Below are 13,022 nucleotides of genomic sequence, written 5' to 3'. Positions count from 1 at the left end.
AATAAACTAAATAAGTATTGTACAACCCAACACTAAACTCTGGACTACTACAGCGTCCTTTGGTGTGAATAAATAAAACAACCAGCGATGTTGGATTGCTGAACTTAAAAAAGGGTTTATTTTTATAAAATGGCGTACATATATACACAGTAATACAACGAAACCATATCGACGTCTACTTTTAACACAGCGCCATCTAGTATGTAGCTCGAGTACTAAAGCTTCTATATAAAATAACAAACTTATACATTCCGCCCACCAAGGACATGATTTGTCCTTCACACTTGGAGCCGCCCACCATGGATACGTAATAACAAATGTAGGGCAATAACATATTATAAACAATTAAACTATAGATAGTAGGGCTAAAAAAAATAAACTAAATAATTAATTAACTAAAAATGAGTAAATCAACACTAACACTATAAAAAAAATAACAATTTACTCTGTAATAGGCAGTACACATAACTTTGAAGTGGGGCGTTTAATTAGTGAATTCTGATTCCTAATAGTGACTACCCGAGTGATGTTATCCATGCCTAGATGTTTAGCAACCACTCTCCGAGCAACCATCGACAAGGAGGTAAGTCGTCTTCTTTTACTAAAACTACATCCCCAACGTCAGGTTCTGGTTTTTGATGTGACCACCTATACCGATGAAGAAACCGTGTAAGGTATTCTTGAGACCAACGCCTCCAAAAATCTTGCGTCAATCTTTGAACCAACTGCCACCTACGAAGATTAGATATGTTGGACCTTTCAAAGTTGTAATCTGTAGGAGCTAGTAATGGTCCTCCGATGAGGAAATGCCCTGGTGTCAAAACATTTATTGTATCCTGTTCTGAGTCTATTCTGGATAGTGGACGTGAATTTAAGCACGCTTCTATTTGTGCTAAAGTTGTGGACAATTCCTCGTAAGTTAAAATTAAATCTCCAACTATTCGCCTTAGATGAAATTTGGTAGATTTTATCCCGGCTTCCCATAACCCTCCAAAATTAGGAGAGCGTGGTGGTATAAAATGCCACGTAGTACCTTGTGTGGCTAGAATTTCGGCTACCTCTGTTGAAATTTTTTTATTCTCAGAAGCGAACAAAGTTCGTAATTCGCGCGAGGCGCCAACAAAATTTGTTCCATTATCGCTCCAAATATCTGTACATAAACCTCTGCGAGCAACAAAACGTCTAAAAGCCGCCAAAAACCCTTGTGTGGTAAGGTCTCCAACCAACTCAAGATGTATCGCCTTAGTGGCCATACATATGAATAGACAAATATATCCTTTTGTAGAATGATAACCGCGACCCTTTGTAGTTTTAACATTCACAGGGCCTGCATAGTCAACACCACTACACTGAAAGGGTCTTCCTGGAGATACTCTAGCTGTAGGTAATTGACCCATTAATTGAGTAGAAGTAGTTGCAGAGTAGCGAATACATTTAACACACTTGCGAACATAGGCTTTAACTAAATATTTCGCACTCAAAATATAATATTTAGTCCCAATAAAGGACAACATAAGTTGTGGTCCTCCATGCAAAGTTTTCGTATGCGCATCAGCAATAATAAGTTTTGTAAATGGTGAATTTTTTGGCAATAATATAGGGTGTTTAGCATCTAAATTGAGTTGTGATTTTTCAAGTCGCCCACCTACTCGTAAAACTCCAGAACTATCAATAAACGGATTTAACGATTTCAGCGGACCCTTAACTGTACTGTACTCTATATTTTTATTAATCTGAGCTATTTCTTCATGGAAATTTTGTTTTTGGCAAATTTTTATGCAAGTTTTTAAAGCACCCGCCAATTCCTGTGTTGAAAGAAAAGTAGTACTCTGTCGCTGTTGTCCGGTACGTAGATTTAAAAAACGTTTACAGTATGATATTACTCGAATTAATCTTGTCAATGAATTGTATCGATCCCAAAGTGTAGTTTCAGTGACTGTTAGGTGTACTTTACTTTCTTCTAAATGTGTTGCAATATCCTTTGGTTTATTGTAATGCACCTCATGTTTATGTAAAAACTCCGGTCCGTTAAACCACATTGTATTTTGCCATAGATCTGATGGACTAACACCTCGAGACGCACAATCGGCAGGATTCTGTCCTGATGTTATATGTGCCCATTGTTGAGAATCTAAAGTTGACAAGATCTCGGACACTCTATTGGCAACAAAGGTTTGCCATTTACTTGGATGGCTATTAAGCCACGCTAAAACCACCGTAGAGTCAGTCCAGGCTCGAATGTCTTTTTTAGGGATGCCTAAAACTTCAGCTACCTCGACCAAAAGACGTGTCACCAATACGGCACCACACAATTCCAATCTAGGGACTGAAATTTGTTTGATTGGCGCGACTTTGGTCTTAGCAGAAACCAAAGTGACATGGATATTACCATGTTCGTCTGTTAATCGTATATAAACGGCTGCTGAATATGCTATCTTCGACGCATCTGAGAAGCCATGTAACTCGACTCGTGAAGATGTGAATTTAGTTCCGAACCATCTCGGTATGTTAATTTTTGTTAGCTCCGACAAGCCTGTGCGGTAAGTATGCCACTCATTAATTATATTATTTGGAACTTCATCATCCCAATCAATTCTCAAGATCCAAAGCTTCTGAATTAATACCTTTGCTATAATCACGCTAGGGGCTGCCCAACCCAGCGGATCAAATAATCTTGCTATTTCTGAGATAATCTTTCTTTTTGTTACAGGTCCAGACACCGGAGGAAGATTCACCGAATATTGAAAGGTATCTGCTGAACGATTCCAGGTAAGTCCTAAAAGTTTAACTACTTCATCTAACTTTATCTTCAACCCTTCCTGTGCATGTTCATTTCCCTGCTTTATTTCATTTAACAAATCTTCACTGTTAGTCATCCATTTTTGCAGTTGAAAGCCACCTTTTTGTAATAGTTGATTCATTTCTTGATAAATAATAACACCTTCTTCAACAGTATCACAGCCTGTCAGAAGATCATCCATGTAGAAGTCGTTTTTTACTCTTTGAACTACACTTAGACAATTATCGCCTTCATCTAATGCAACTTGTTGCAGTGTCCTTACAGCTAGATAAGGAGCAGCAGCCGTACCAAAGGTAAGTCTTTTTAATCTATAATCTTCAATTGTTCCATTTTCATTATCTCTCCATAGTACTCGCTGAAATTCTGCATCTTGTTCGTACACCTTAATTTGCCGATACATTTTGTTGATATCAGCAGCTAAACATATCTTATATATTCTCCACCGCATGATTAAATGGCGCAACTCTGGCTGAAGTGTTGGCCCTATCATTAATAACTCGTTTAATGATACACCATATTCATTTTTTGCAGAAGCATCGAATACTACGCGAACCTTTGTTGTATCTTTGGCATTATTTATCACTGCATGATGAGGTAAGTAGAAACTTAATCTATTTTCTTTTTCTGTTTCTGGTATCCTTTCCATGTGCTCTAGATGTAAGTACTCTTTTATAATCTCTGTATACTTTTCTTTCAGTGTCTCATCTCTATTTAATTTCACCATTAATCTCTTCAATCGTTTTGTAGCTATATCTCTCGAGTTTCCGTTAATATATTGCAGATTTTCAGACTTAAATGGGAGTTTGACAATATATCGTCCCTCACTGTCTCGTTTTGTAGTTTCTTTATATAGTTGTTCACAGAGTATTTCTTCTTCTGTCAAGATTCGTTTTAAAGTATAAGGATCACTTTCAATTTCCCAAAATTTTTTAAGGTAATCATTCTCATGCGTACATAAATGCAAGGCTGTAACATTAGTTACTGATCTAAATGATGCTTCCTTTATTGTACCAGAAAGTATCCATCCTAGCGACGTAGCTTGTGCCACTAGTGTACCATGAGGTCCTCTTTTAACCCCATCTTCAATAATCTGTCCATATATCTCAGCTCCCAACAAAATATGGATTTTGTTTGGAGTGTGATATTGAGGATCTGCAAGTTGTATTTCATTTAAATCCAACCAATCCAATTCAACTACTTTCTTATTTGGTAGAAAAGTAGTAATTGTTTTCAGTACATATGCTTGCACCATGATAATTATTTCAGGTTTGATGCGTGAGCGTATCTTCAGCTGGACCATATATTTGGCAGTTACATTTTTATTTCCTTCTAGACCAGATATCGTTCCCTGTACTGGAATTTTCTTTACCCCCAAATATTGAGCAGTCGCTTCTGTGATGAAGGATGCTTGTGAACCTTGATCCAGTAACGCCCTTATAACCCGACTCTCCCCGTTTTGAGTATCAGCTTGAACGAGTGCGGTAGCAAGCAATACTTGACTATGAACTGCAGTTTGACCAGCAGAAAAACATGAAACTATATTACTAGATGTTTCCCCACTATCTATATCTACTTTTTTATCTTTACTTTCGACTTTATTTGTTGAATTACCAGAACCTGAAATTTCTAAATGGTCCCTTTTCTGTGGATGCAAGAGAGAGTGATGCCTACGTTTACAAACTTTACAAATAGTAGTACTCTGGCAGAACTTGGCAGAGTGGTTGCCTCCAAGACAATTGAAACACAAACTATTTTTAGCTACAAATTCATAACGGTGAGTATAATCTAATTTTGCGAATTTTTTGCAGAAACATAATTTATGCGTTTCCGAACAGAATTCACAATTTATTTTAGCCACGTGCATACAAGTTTTAGTTTTAGGATAAGACCCGCTACTAGGAATTAAAGATCGCTGTTTTGGTTCTATACATTCTAAAGCCCGAAATCTACTTTGAAGAAATTCTGAAAATTGATTGAAAGTGGGTAGTTCATTTGAATTCTCAGCTGATATTTTCAATTCCCATTGTTTGCGTGTTTCCTGATCTAGTTTATAATTTATAATGTGTATTATAATAATATCCCATGTGCTAACATCTATATTCAAATTTTTTAACGCGTGTATACAATCAGTTGTAGTATCTAGTAATTCTTTTAAAACTGATGCGGATTCATTACCTAATGATCTTTGGCTAAACAATCTTTTTAAAATACAATTTGCCAAATATCGCTTGTTATTGTACCTATTCTCTAACTGTTGCCAACACTGTATATAGTTTGCAGAAGTAATCGGAACATGTCTAATTAATTGCTCCACTTCTCCGGTCAAATGCCCCTTTAAATAATGTAACTTCTGTACATCATCTATTGAATTATTAGAATGAACCAAAGAAATAAACAAATCCCTGAAGGAATACCACTCCGTATATTTTCCTGAAAATTGCGGAATAATTATTTTCGGAAGTTTTACCGCAGAAGAGGACCCATTGCCTGCTTTAGAAGAACCAGAATCTTTATCACCACTACTAATTTTATTTTCATTAAAACTTTTTAAATATCTTTTAAGTGTGCTTTTATAATCAGAAAATATTTCTTCAGTTTTGTCATATATTTCATCTTTAACATAAAAAGTACGTTGTACATCTTCCCACTTATAATCCTTAAGTATTTGCTGATGTGTAGTGAGAAACTCAACCCACAACTGTTCTATATTATCCAGTTTAGTTTCTACATATGACTCCGTTATTCGGTCTTTCGGAGATTTTTTAAAGTTAATTTGTGCCTTTGATATTCTATTAAAATTGTCTCTTTGACAATTCAATAAACCTTCCATCTTATTTAATTACAGAAATTACAATTATATTTTAAAGAGTTAAAAGTAACAAGAATTGTACTAAGTCTCTAAACCTTTATACTTAGTAAATTATTCTATGTCACCGATATACTAGTACACAAATGAAAACTCAAACTATAAAATATTCTAAGTTCAATTTGAAAGTAAAAAATATAAGTTTTAAATTGTACTAAGTTCCTAAATTTTTAAACTTAGCAAATTATTATATGTTCCCAGTATACTATTACACAATTGAAAATCGAATCTATAAAAAATATTCTAAAACAAATAAAGAAAATGTCCCTAAATTTATAAACTTAACAATTTATTCTATGTAGGTTTATTACTATTCAATTGAAATTTCAAACTATAAAAATATAATAAGGTCAATTTTTAAGTAAAAAATACAAATGAAAATAATTGTACTAAGTTCCTAAATGTTCAAACTCAGCAAATTATTTTATGTTCCTGACATATTACTATACAAATTAAAATTCAAACTATAAACTACTCTAAATTCAGTTTTACAGTTAAGAATTTTACAAGTGTTTGAACGTAATAAATAAAAAATCAGACATAGGTTCTCCGTATCAACTCTTTTCTTAAAACTATTAAGTGTTACAAATTTTACTAAATGTTATATAATAATTATTTTCTAAATTATTATTGTCCATATAACTTCCAACCTTATTTTTTCTCAAATAGAAAGTTCAATTTCGCGTAACTTCCGTAAATAAATTTAAATGTACTCACAATATTTTCCGTTTCACTCACACCACAACAATATTACTGCAACTGCACTTGCACTTGTCACACCATGTGACATTTCAAGGTTACCGTGACGTCGTTGGCTCGCCTCTGACCTCTCACTCCAACGCCGTCTTCAGATCTGCTGTCTCGCTCACTCCTTGAGCGCTTAGCAACTCCGATGTCCTCCGATTGTAAACCGAGTAGCGAACCACTGCCCCTACTAGGTTCTATCTTCCGCCATATTACCACTTAATACTGGGGAAGATCGGCATTCGGCTCGAATTTGGACCAAAAAATGTACAACCCAACACTAAACTCTGGACTACTACAGCGTCCTTTGGTGTGAATAAATAAAACAACCAGCGATGTTGGATTGCTGAACTTAAAAAAGGGGTTTATTTTTACAAAATGGCGTACATATATACACAGTAATACAACGAAACCATATCGACGTCTACTTTTAACACAGCGCCATCTAGTATGTAGCTCGAGTACTAAAGCTTCTATATAAAATAACAAACTTATACAAGTATATATTGTTTTAAATTTGATACGGTCATTATTTATATGTATAATTAGTAAGTCAGGGTAAGATCCCGTGATTTACTGATTATATGTATAAGTAAGCATATTCTAAAATATTTTATTTATTACTATGTAATATTAATGAATATTAGGTACTTTTTTACAATGGATTTTCTGTGTAACATTCAAAGGCAAGTACGCTTTCAATGTACGAGTTTACTCTCAACTCCATAAAAATAACGGATTTAACCATAATAAATTCGATTAGAAATCGTGTGAACAAAACATAATTCTGACGACGATATCGGTAATCAATACTAAAAAAAGACTATCGACTTTCGAAGGAAGAAAATTCTTCCTTTGTCTGTCATACTAAAATTTCAATGCAATTTAATCGACAGCGTTGTCCAACGCTAATATAATAAAGCGTATATATATTATGAAATTCCGTTGCATACCAGTATGTACACCTTTATAAGAACATCTAAAACAGGTAGCATAGAGAAAGTAACTTCGTCGTAAATGGCTCATGTTGCGTGAGTCTCGGGCCGAGCTTGTCCCCATAACAAAATTAACGAAGAATCTTTTACAAGCTACGAATTTTCTCATCACGCAACGCATTTTTCATGGAGAAATATGGGACATCGTTCCCGAAATTATAGTACATTTTTGGCGCGGTACATATTTATGGAAGGCCATTAGAGTATCTACAAAACGATATCTAATCGATATTCAGTATTCCATTAAACACTTTCCTTTACCAATGATTTTGTATGTGATTTATGAGTTATTTTTAGGAATCTGAAACGATACAGTTAAAACAAATATGCGACATTGAATATTAAGGTTGACGATCTATTACAGTACATTTGTATATTTTGTAATGATAGTGAACAAAACTAATAGGATTACGTACTTAATTTAGTGCCGCTTTTTTCCGTAGCAGAAACGTCTAATAATTATGATGGTAAGTGGTAACATTCGCCTATATACATGGATGACATATTATTACGAAACGCCCACGCGTTACCATTCCAGAGATCATAACAGGCCTCTTAACCTATAATTTCACACCCTTTTCTCATCCTACAATCGAAAGACATCTTACAAAACTTTCTGCTTGGCAGGAAAAATAGATGAGACTGCAGTGCCCAAGATGACAACTTTTTACAGTCCACCTTGTTAAAATGTTACTGATATATAATATGAAATGGTGCACCCGCCTGCGATAGGATAGAGTACCAGTGAAGAATAACAGAATAAGCATAAAGTCAGATCAGTTAACCTATCCTAATTAATTCACCACTAATTAACCAGGTTTGTTTCCATGAGGACCATGAAAGGTCTACTTACGCTCTACACTTATTATGATGTCTATATATTTTTTTATATAATCAAACCTAATGATGTCTTCATAAGTCTACACTTATAATGATCTTTACGACTTCATTATCAAGACGGATACTAAAACAACTCGGAATGAACGCCTGTGAAAACTTCATCATCTCTAAAGTTAACAGAAAGTGCATTATAACTTCCACCTGGCTGCGGGTGAAGTGAGGGCTTAAATAGGGACACGTCTGAAAGCTTTCCAATCTTATCTTTATAAACATTGAGAATAGAATTAAATAAAGAATTTTATGACAGTTGATTTTAACTTTACTCATACATATATATTATAAAAAAAACGTCAGGTCATGTATGCCTTTTAATTCTTGTTTTACTAATAATTATAAGTGGAGATCTACGACAACGCATTACGTATAGGGTGTACTAAAAACTGTTTTTAATGATGACGAAATAAATAAACATGAAATAATCATATTTATTTACTTTGCCATCGGTTGAAATTAGCCAAAGGAGATAAAAGTATCTACATTTTAAGAGATCACCTTATAATATATGGTTTCACCGCTATGAAATACCGCATAACCGTATAACCGTATAAAATAACCATAGAGGTGACTTAGTATTAATAGTCAAAATAAATAATTCAATCAATTTACAATCCAATTGTCTAGTTTGGACATATGGAATTTTACTTAATTCTAAGTGTAACATTAAAAATTATATATGTACAAAAGAAAAAAAATTAAACAAGTCACAAACAACTACATATCATTCGCACAAAAAAATAATCATTGTAATACAAGGCGGCACATCGAGGTGTACCCAAGATATTTCCAGCGTTGGCTCTTTGAATAGCCATACTTCTGTACAAAGTGGCTACCAGCTCCCTGTATACTAGTAATCTCAATGAGCCGCGCTGAATTACACGTCATAATAAATAAACAACTTGGATTGGCTATACAGGCTTAACGTATCTACAGCAAATGATAAAAACCAATACGACCGCTCCAGATTCCAGTATTTACGCCTCTTTATAATTACCGACTGCATTGCTACCGCGCCGGCATGAGAGGACGCTCCAAATATATAACTTGATTCCAATATTTGCCACAATAAAGATTTTCTTAGTTCCTACGGCCTTCCGAGGCAGTTTCCCCTCTTTCCGGACAATGTCACTAGGTTACAAAATTATAAAATAATATACTATTATAGAAAATAATAGTTGTAATCGTAGAAAACGTCATAAGACTGAAACAGAAAGAATAATTACAGGCATAAGTAAATAAAAGAAATAATAATTTCAAGATTATGAATATATTCATAATCTTGAAATTATTATTTCTTTGAAATTATTTTCTTTTATACTATACATACATATGTATGTATAGTATAAAAGTACAATGTAGGCATTTAAATAAAGCTACTGAACGTGCATTGATCACTGACTATGACTGATATGGTAGAAACATTTCCATCTGAAATAAAACTACAAGAAAGTGTACTATTCGCATATTCCACTTTCGTATTTGCTATAACATATGTATATTGATAGTTGCATAATCAACATTGCTCAAACTTAATTTCACAGACACGTGATCAAAGATTGATGCAGCTATAGTAATAACAATGTTTTGTTAATCCAAGTAATTATTCTGTAACACATACACATCTTTATTACTGCACAAAAGGGATACTATAGAAGGTCAAATCCCCCAATAAATTTTCCCATACAAAATACACAGGAAACGATAAATCTTCACGAAGTCACTACCAGCAAATATGAATAGACCTTCACCTTTTGCCCGACAAAGGTCAGTAATTTACTCTCAATAATTTACCCATCATATAATCTCACAACTTGTATTCCTATTGTTCATGCGACAAAGGATCTTCATCCCGTTAGAAAATATTTTCATATAAAATTACTATATAAAACTATGAACATTTTGATTTTCCGTGTCATGATTGAATATAATAAAATCCAATGTATATAAAACAACATTTTGTTTATTGACTATTCAATTCAAGTTTTAGAGATATACTTAATTCACAAAATATTCAATTTAAATATTTCCTTTTTCAAAATGAAATTCTGGAAAATTTTAATTTCTGAATTTAAACAAGAAAAATAATAGCAATTTTCCATTATTTTAAGTGAAGATTAAATTGATATTAAAAGTATTGTAATAAAAAAAAACACCTAGCGATTAAGAATAAAATATTTCGTAAGTGTATTATAATATTACTAGCGAACCATCCCGGCTTCGTACAGAAGATACATCACATTTTTTTTTAATTTCTCGACTGTTCTATGCTACAACCTGCATATATTATATTATATTATATAAAAACCTTCCTCTTGAATCACTCTATTTATTGCTGATAACTGCATTAAAATCCGTTATCCGTAATTTAGAAAATATAAGTGAACACACACTATAATACAAAAAAATATGGGTAGTTGGTAGAAGGGTTATAATGTAGGATTGTGTGTATTTTTAATGCCGCATCATAATAACAAATAATATATTAAAATAAAAAATAGTCCAGATAAAATTTTTGGGGTGACCTTATACTTAGGAGTATGACTACACACACAAAATTTCATAAGAATAAGTCAAGGAGTTTTGTTTGCAACACTGTAACACGAGAATTTTGTATATATATATATAGATATACATGTGGGTCTTCTAGAAAACTAAAAATAAGATACACCATACCATATAGAAGGATACCTATATGGTTATATAAGCACTATCAGTATGTACTAGACGTAATATATTGTAATATATATCAACGTGTTATAATTCGCATCTAGTTTTCATTTAAATTAGGTACAAACTTGTATTGCCTATCTACGAGTTACATCTGCCTCCCGTTCGGGATTATAATAGGGAATTTAGACTTAGTACCTAATAATTTTCCACTAGAATAATAATAATTTAATAATTTATTTCATTAACATAGATGTTTTACAATTTTTTTTTTTTACATATCAACAATCACATATTCTTATTTATATATTTCCTTAAGCCGGGGCTGGGATCTCCTTGTAAGCATAATTAAATACTTGTGATAGGAGATCACGCTCTTCTAGGGTTATTTATTATTATATTAAGAATTTGTTTCTACTGTAAAAGACTGTGTGCGTGTGTGTGTGTGTGTGTGTGTGTGTGTGTGTGTGTGTGTGTGTGTAAGTGTGGATGTTGGGTGCAAGTGTGTTTATTAAAATATTATAATCATTGTATATATATATTACATTGTGACTACATTCCTCAGGACTACAGATATCCAGATACAAAATAGCTAAGATTTTAGCCATTGTGTTAAAACTTTTTTACAGGTATAAAGATTCATAGGGTAGATGTTAATGATGTTAAGAATATAGATATAAAATTGTTATTTACATAAAGCTGTAAATTACCATACGAGTCCATACGTTCATATTAAAACGAATGAAGTCGTAAGGTAATTTACAGACTCTAGGATTAAGGCTAAACATATCGAAATATTTAAAATTATATTTAATTATTGTGAAACAGTAAGTAACTGCATTTTTGTTATTCTTAAATATACTAACAATAAAATAAAATATACCATTAATAGAAGCAAGGTACATTAAACGTATACTGAAATAAACTTTAATACTACTTTACAATAATATTTCAAAACATACATAAATATTGCAACTACAACAGAGCACACTCAATGCATTAAAAATAGAGTCCATTTGCAAAAACAAAGCATTGCGAACAAAACTGGTATTTATGGAGCAAAAATAGTCCACTCTATTCCCGGTATGATCAGTCTATTTCCATTAGGCGGCAGATAGTCGGCACAATGGTAAGCAAGCTGTTAGGGCATAATGAAGGCATTGTACGTACAAGCGACACAGCCGAGCGGGCGTCATTATGTGCAACCTCTAGCCGACTCAGCTGCCACGCCAATGTAATATATCACTACGAAAACCCGATTTATTGGTATTTTGTGCTACAACGCATCGTCACAATATTTCCAACAAATGCCGATCGCATATTTTCCTATGGCTGGTCAGCCGTTCATTCTGCTGATGTTGATTATGTAGAAATAAATTGGTGACAAAAACAAAATTATTATCACAGATTTTATGGGTTTGTAAAAAAATATACTTCTGTGGAATGTGTATATGTTGTACGTGACAATATTTTATTATTACTTTAATTACTCTTATTGACAGGAATTGATTGATTCAATAAACCTCTTGGAATCAATACTGATTGAATCCTGGTGAATTGACTACGATTGGCTGACTGACCTGACTTCCTCCATTGGTGCCCAGCCGGCATATACCGGGCAGATCTCCACACCATATTCATAAAAACACGATGAAAAAAGGACAGGTCATGGCGTTTATGCGAGTCCCCACAATTTTTCTTAACTACACTTATCTAATATGAAAGTCACCTCAAATTTCTTATCTTTTAAACTGTATGTGTCAATTAAGTTCTTTTACTCATATACTCGCCAATAGATTGAATACACCCATTAGATACAATAAGTTAGTCTGGGTAAATATTTTGCGACTCTACTTGTTAACATCTCTTCTTTACTTTCTCTGCGAAAATATCGTTGGGATTTGTACAGTGTCGAAATAAATCACCGCCAGTACAATTTATCGGCACATCGACACATTCAATTACATTGAATTTAATAGACGACGACATTTTAGCGTTATTAAGTCGAAAAGTAATATTTTATATGTCTAGACCATTTGAAAAACGCCATCAT

General features: G+C 33.3%; 1 protein-coding gene across 1 annotated transcript; it reads right to left on the bottom strand.

Annotated features, from left to right (window-relative positions):
• Positions 1-539: 539 nt before the first annotated feature.
• Positions 540-5,630, bottom strand: LOC131848156 (uncharacterized). Its single transcript, XM_059197924.1, has one exon. The coding sequence runs from the start codon at positions 5,628-5,630 to the stop codon at positions 540-542; it is 5,091 nt and encodes a 1,696-aa protein (XP_059053907.1).
• Between the last annotated feature and the right edge of the window lie 7,392 nt (positions 5,631-13,022).

The sequence above is a fragment of the Achroia grisella genome, unplaced genomic scaffold (assembly GCF_030625045.1).
Source record: "Achroia grisella isolate CSIRO2021 unplaced genomic scaffold, CSIRO_AGI_Agris_v1 utg109, whole genome shotgun sequence".
NCBI classification, from domain to species: Eukaryota; Metazoa; Arthropoda; class Insecta; order Lepidoptera; family Pyralidae; genus Achroia; species Achroia grisella.
This window is presented reverse-complemented; position numbering and strand designations above follow the sequence as displayed.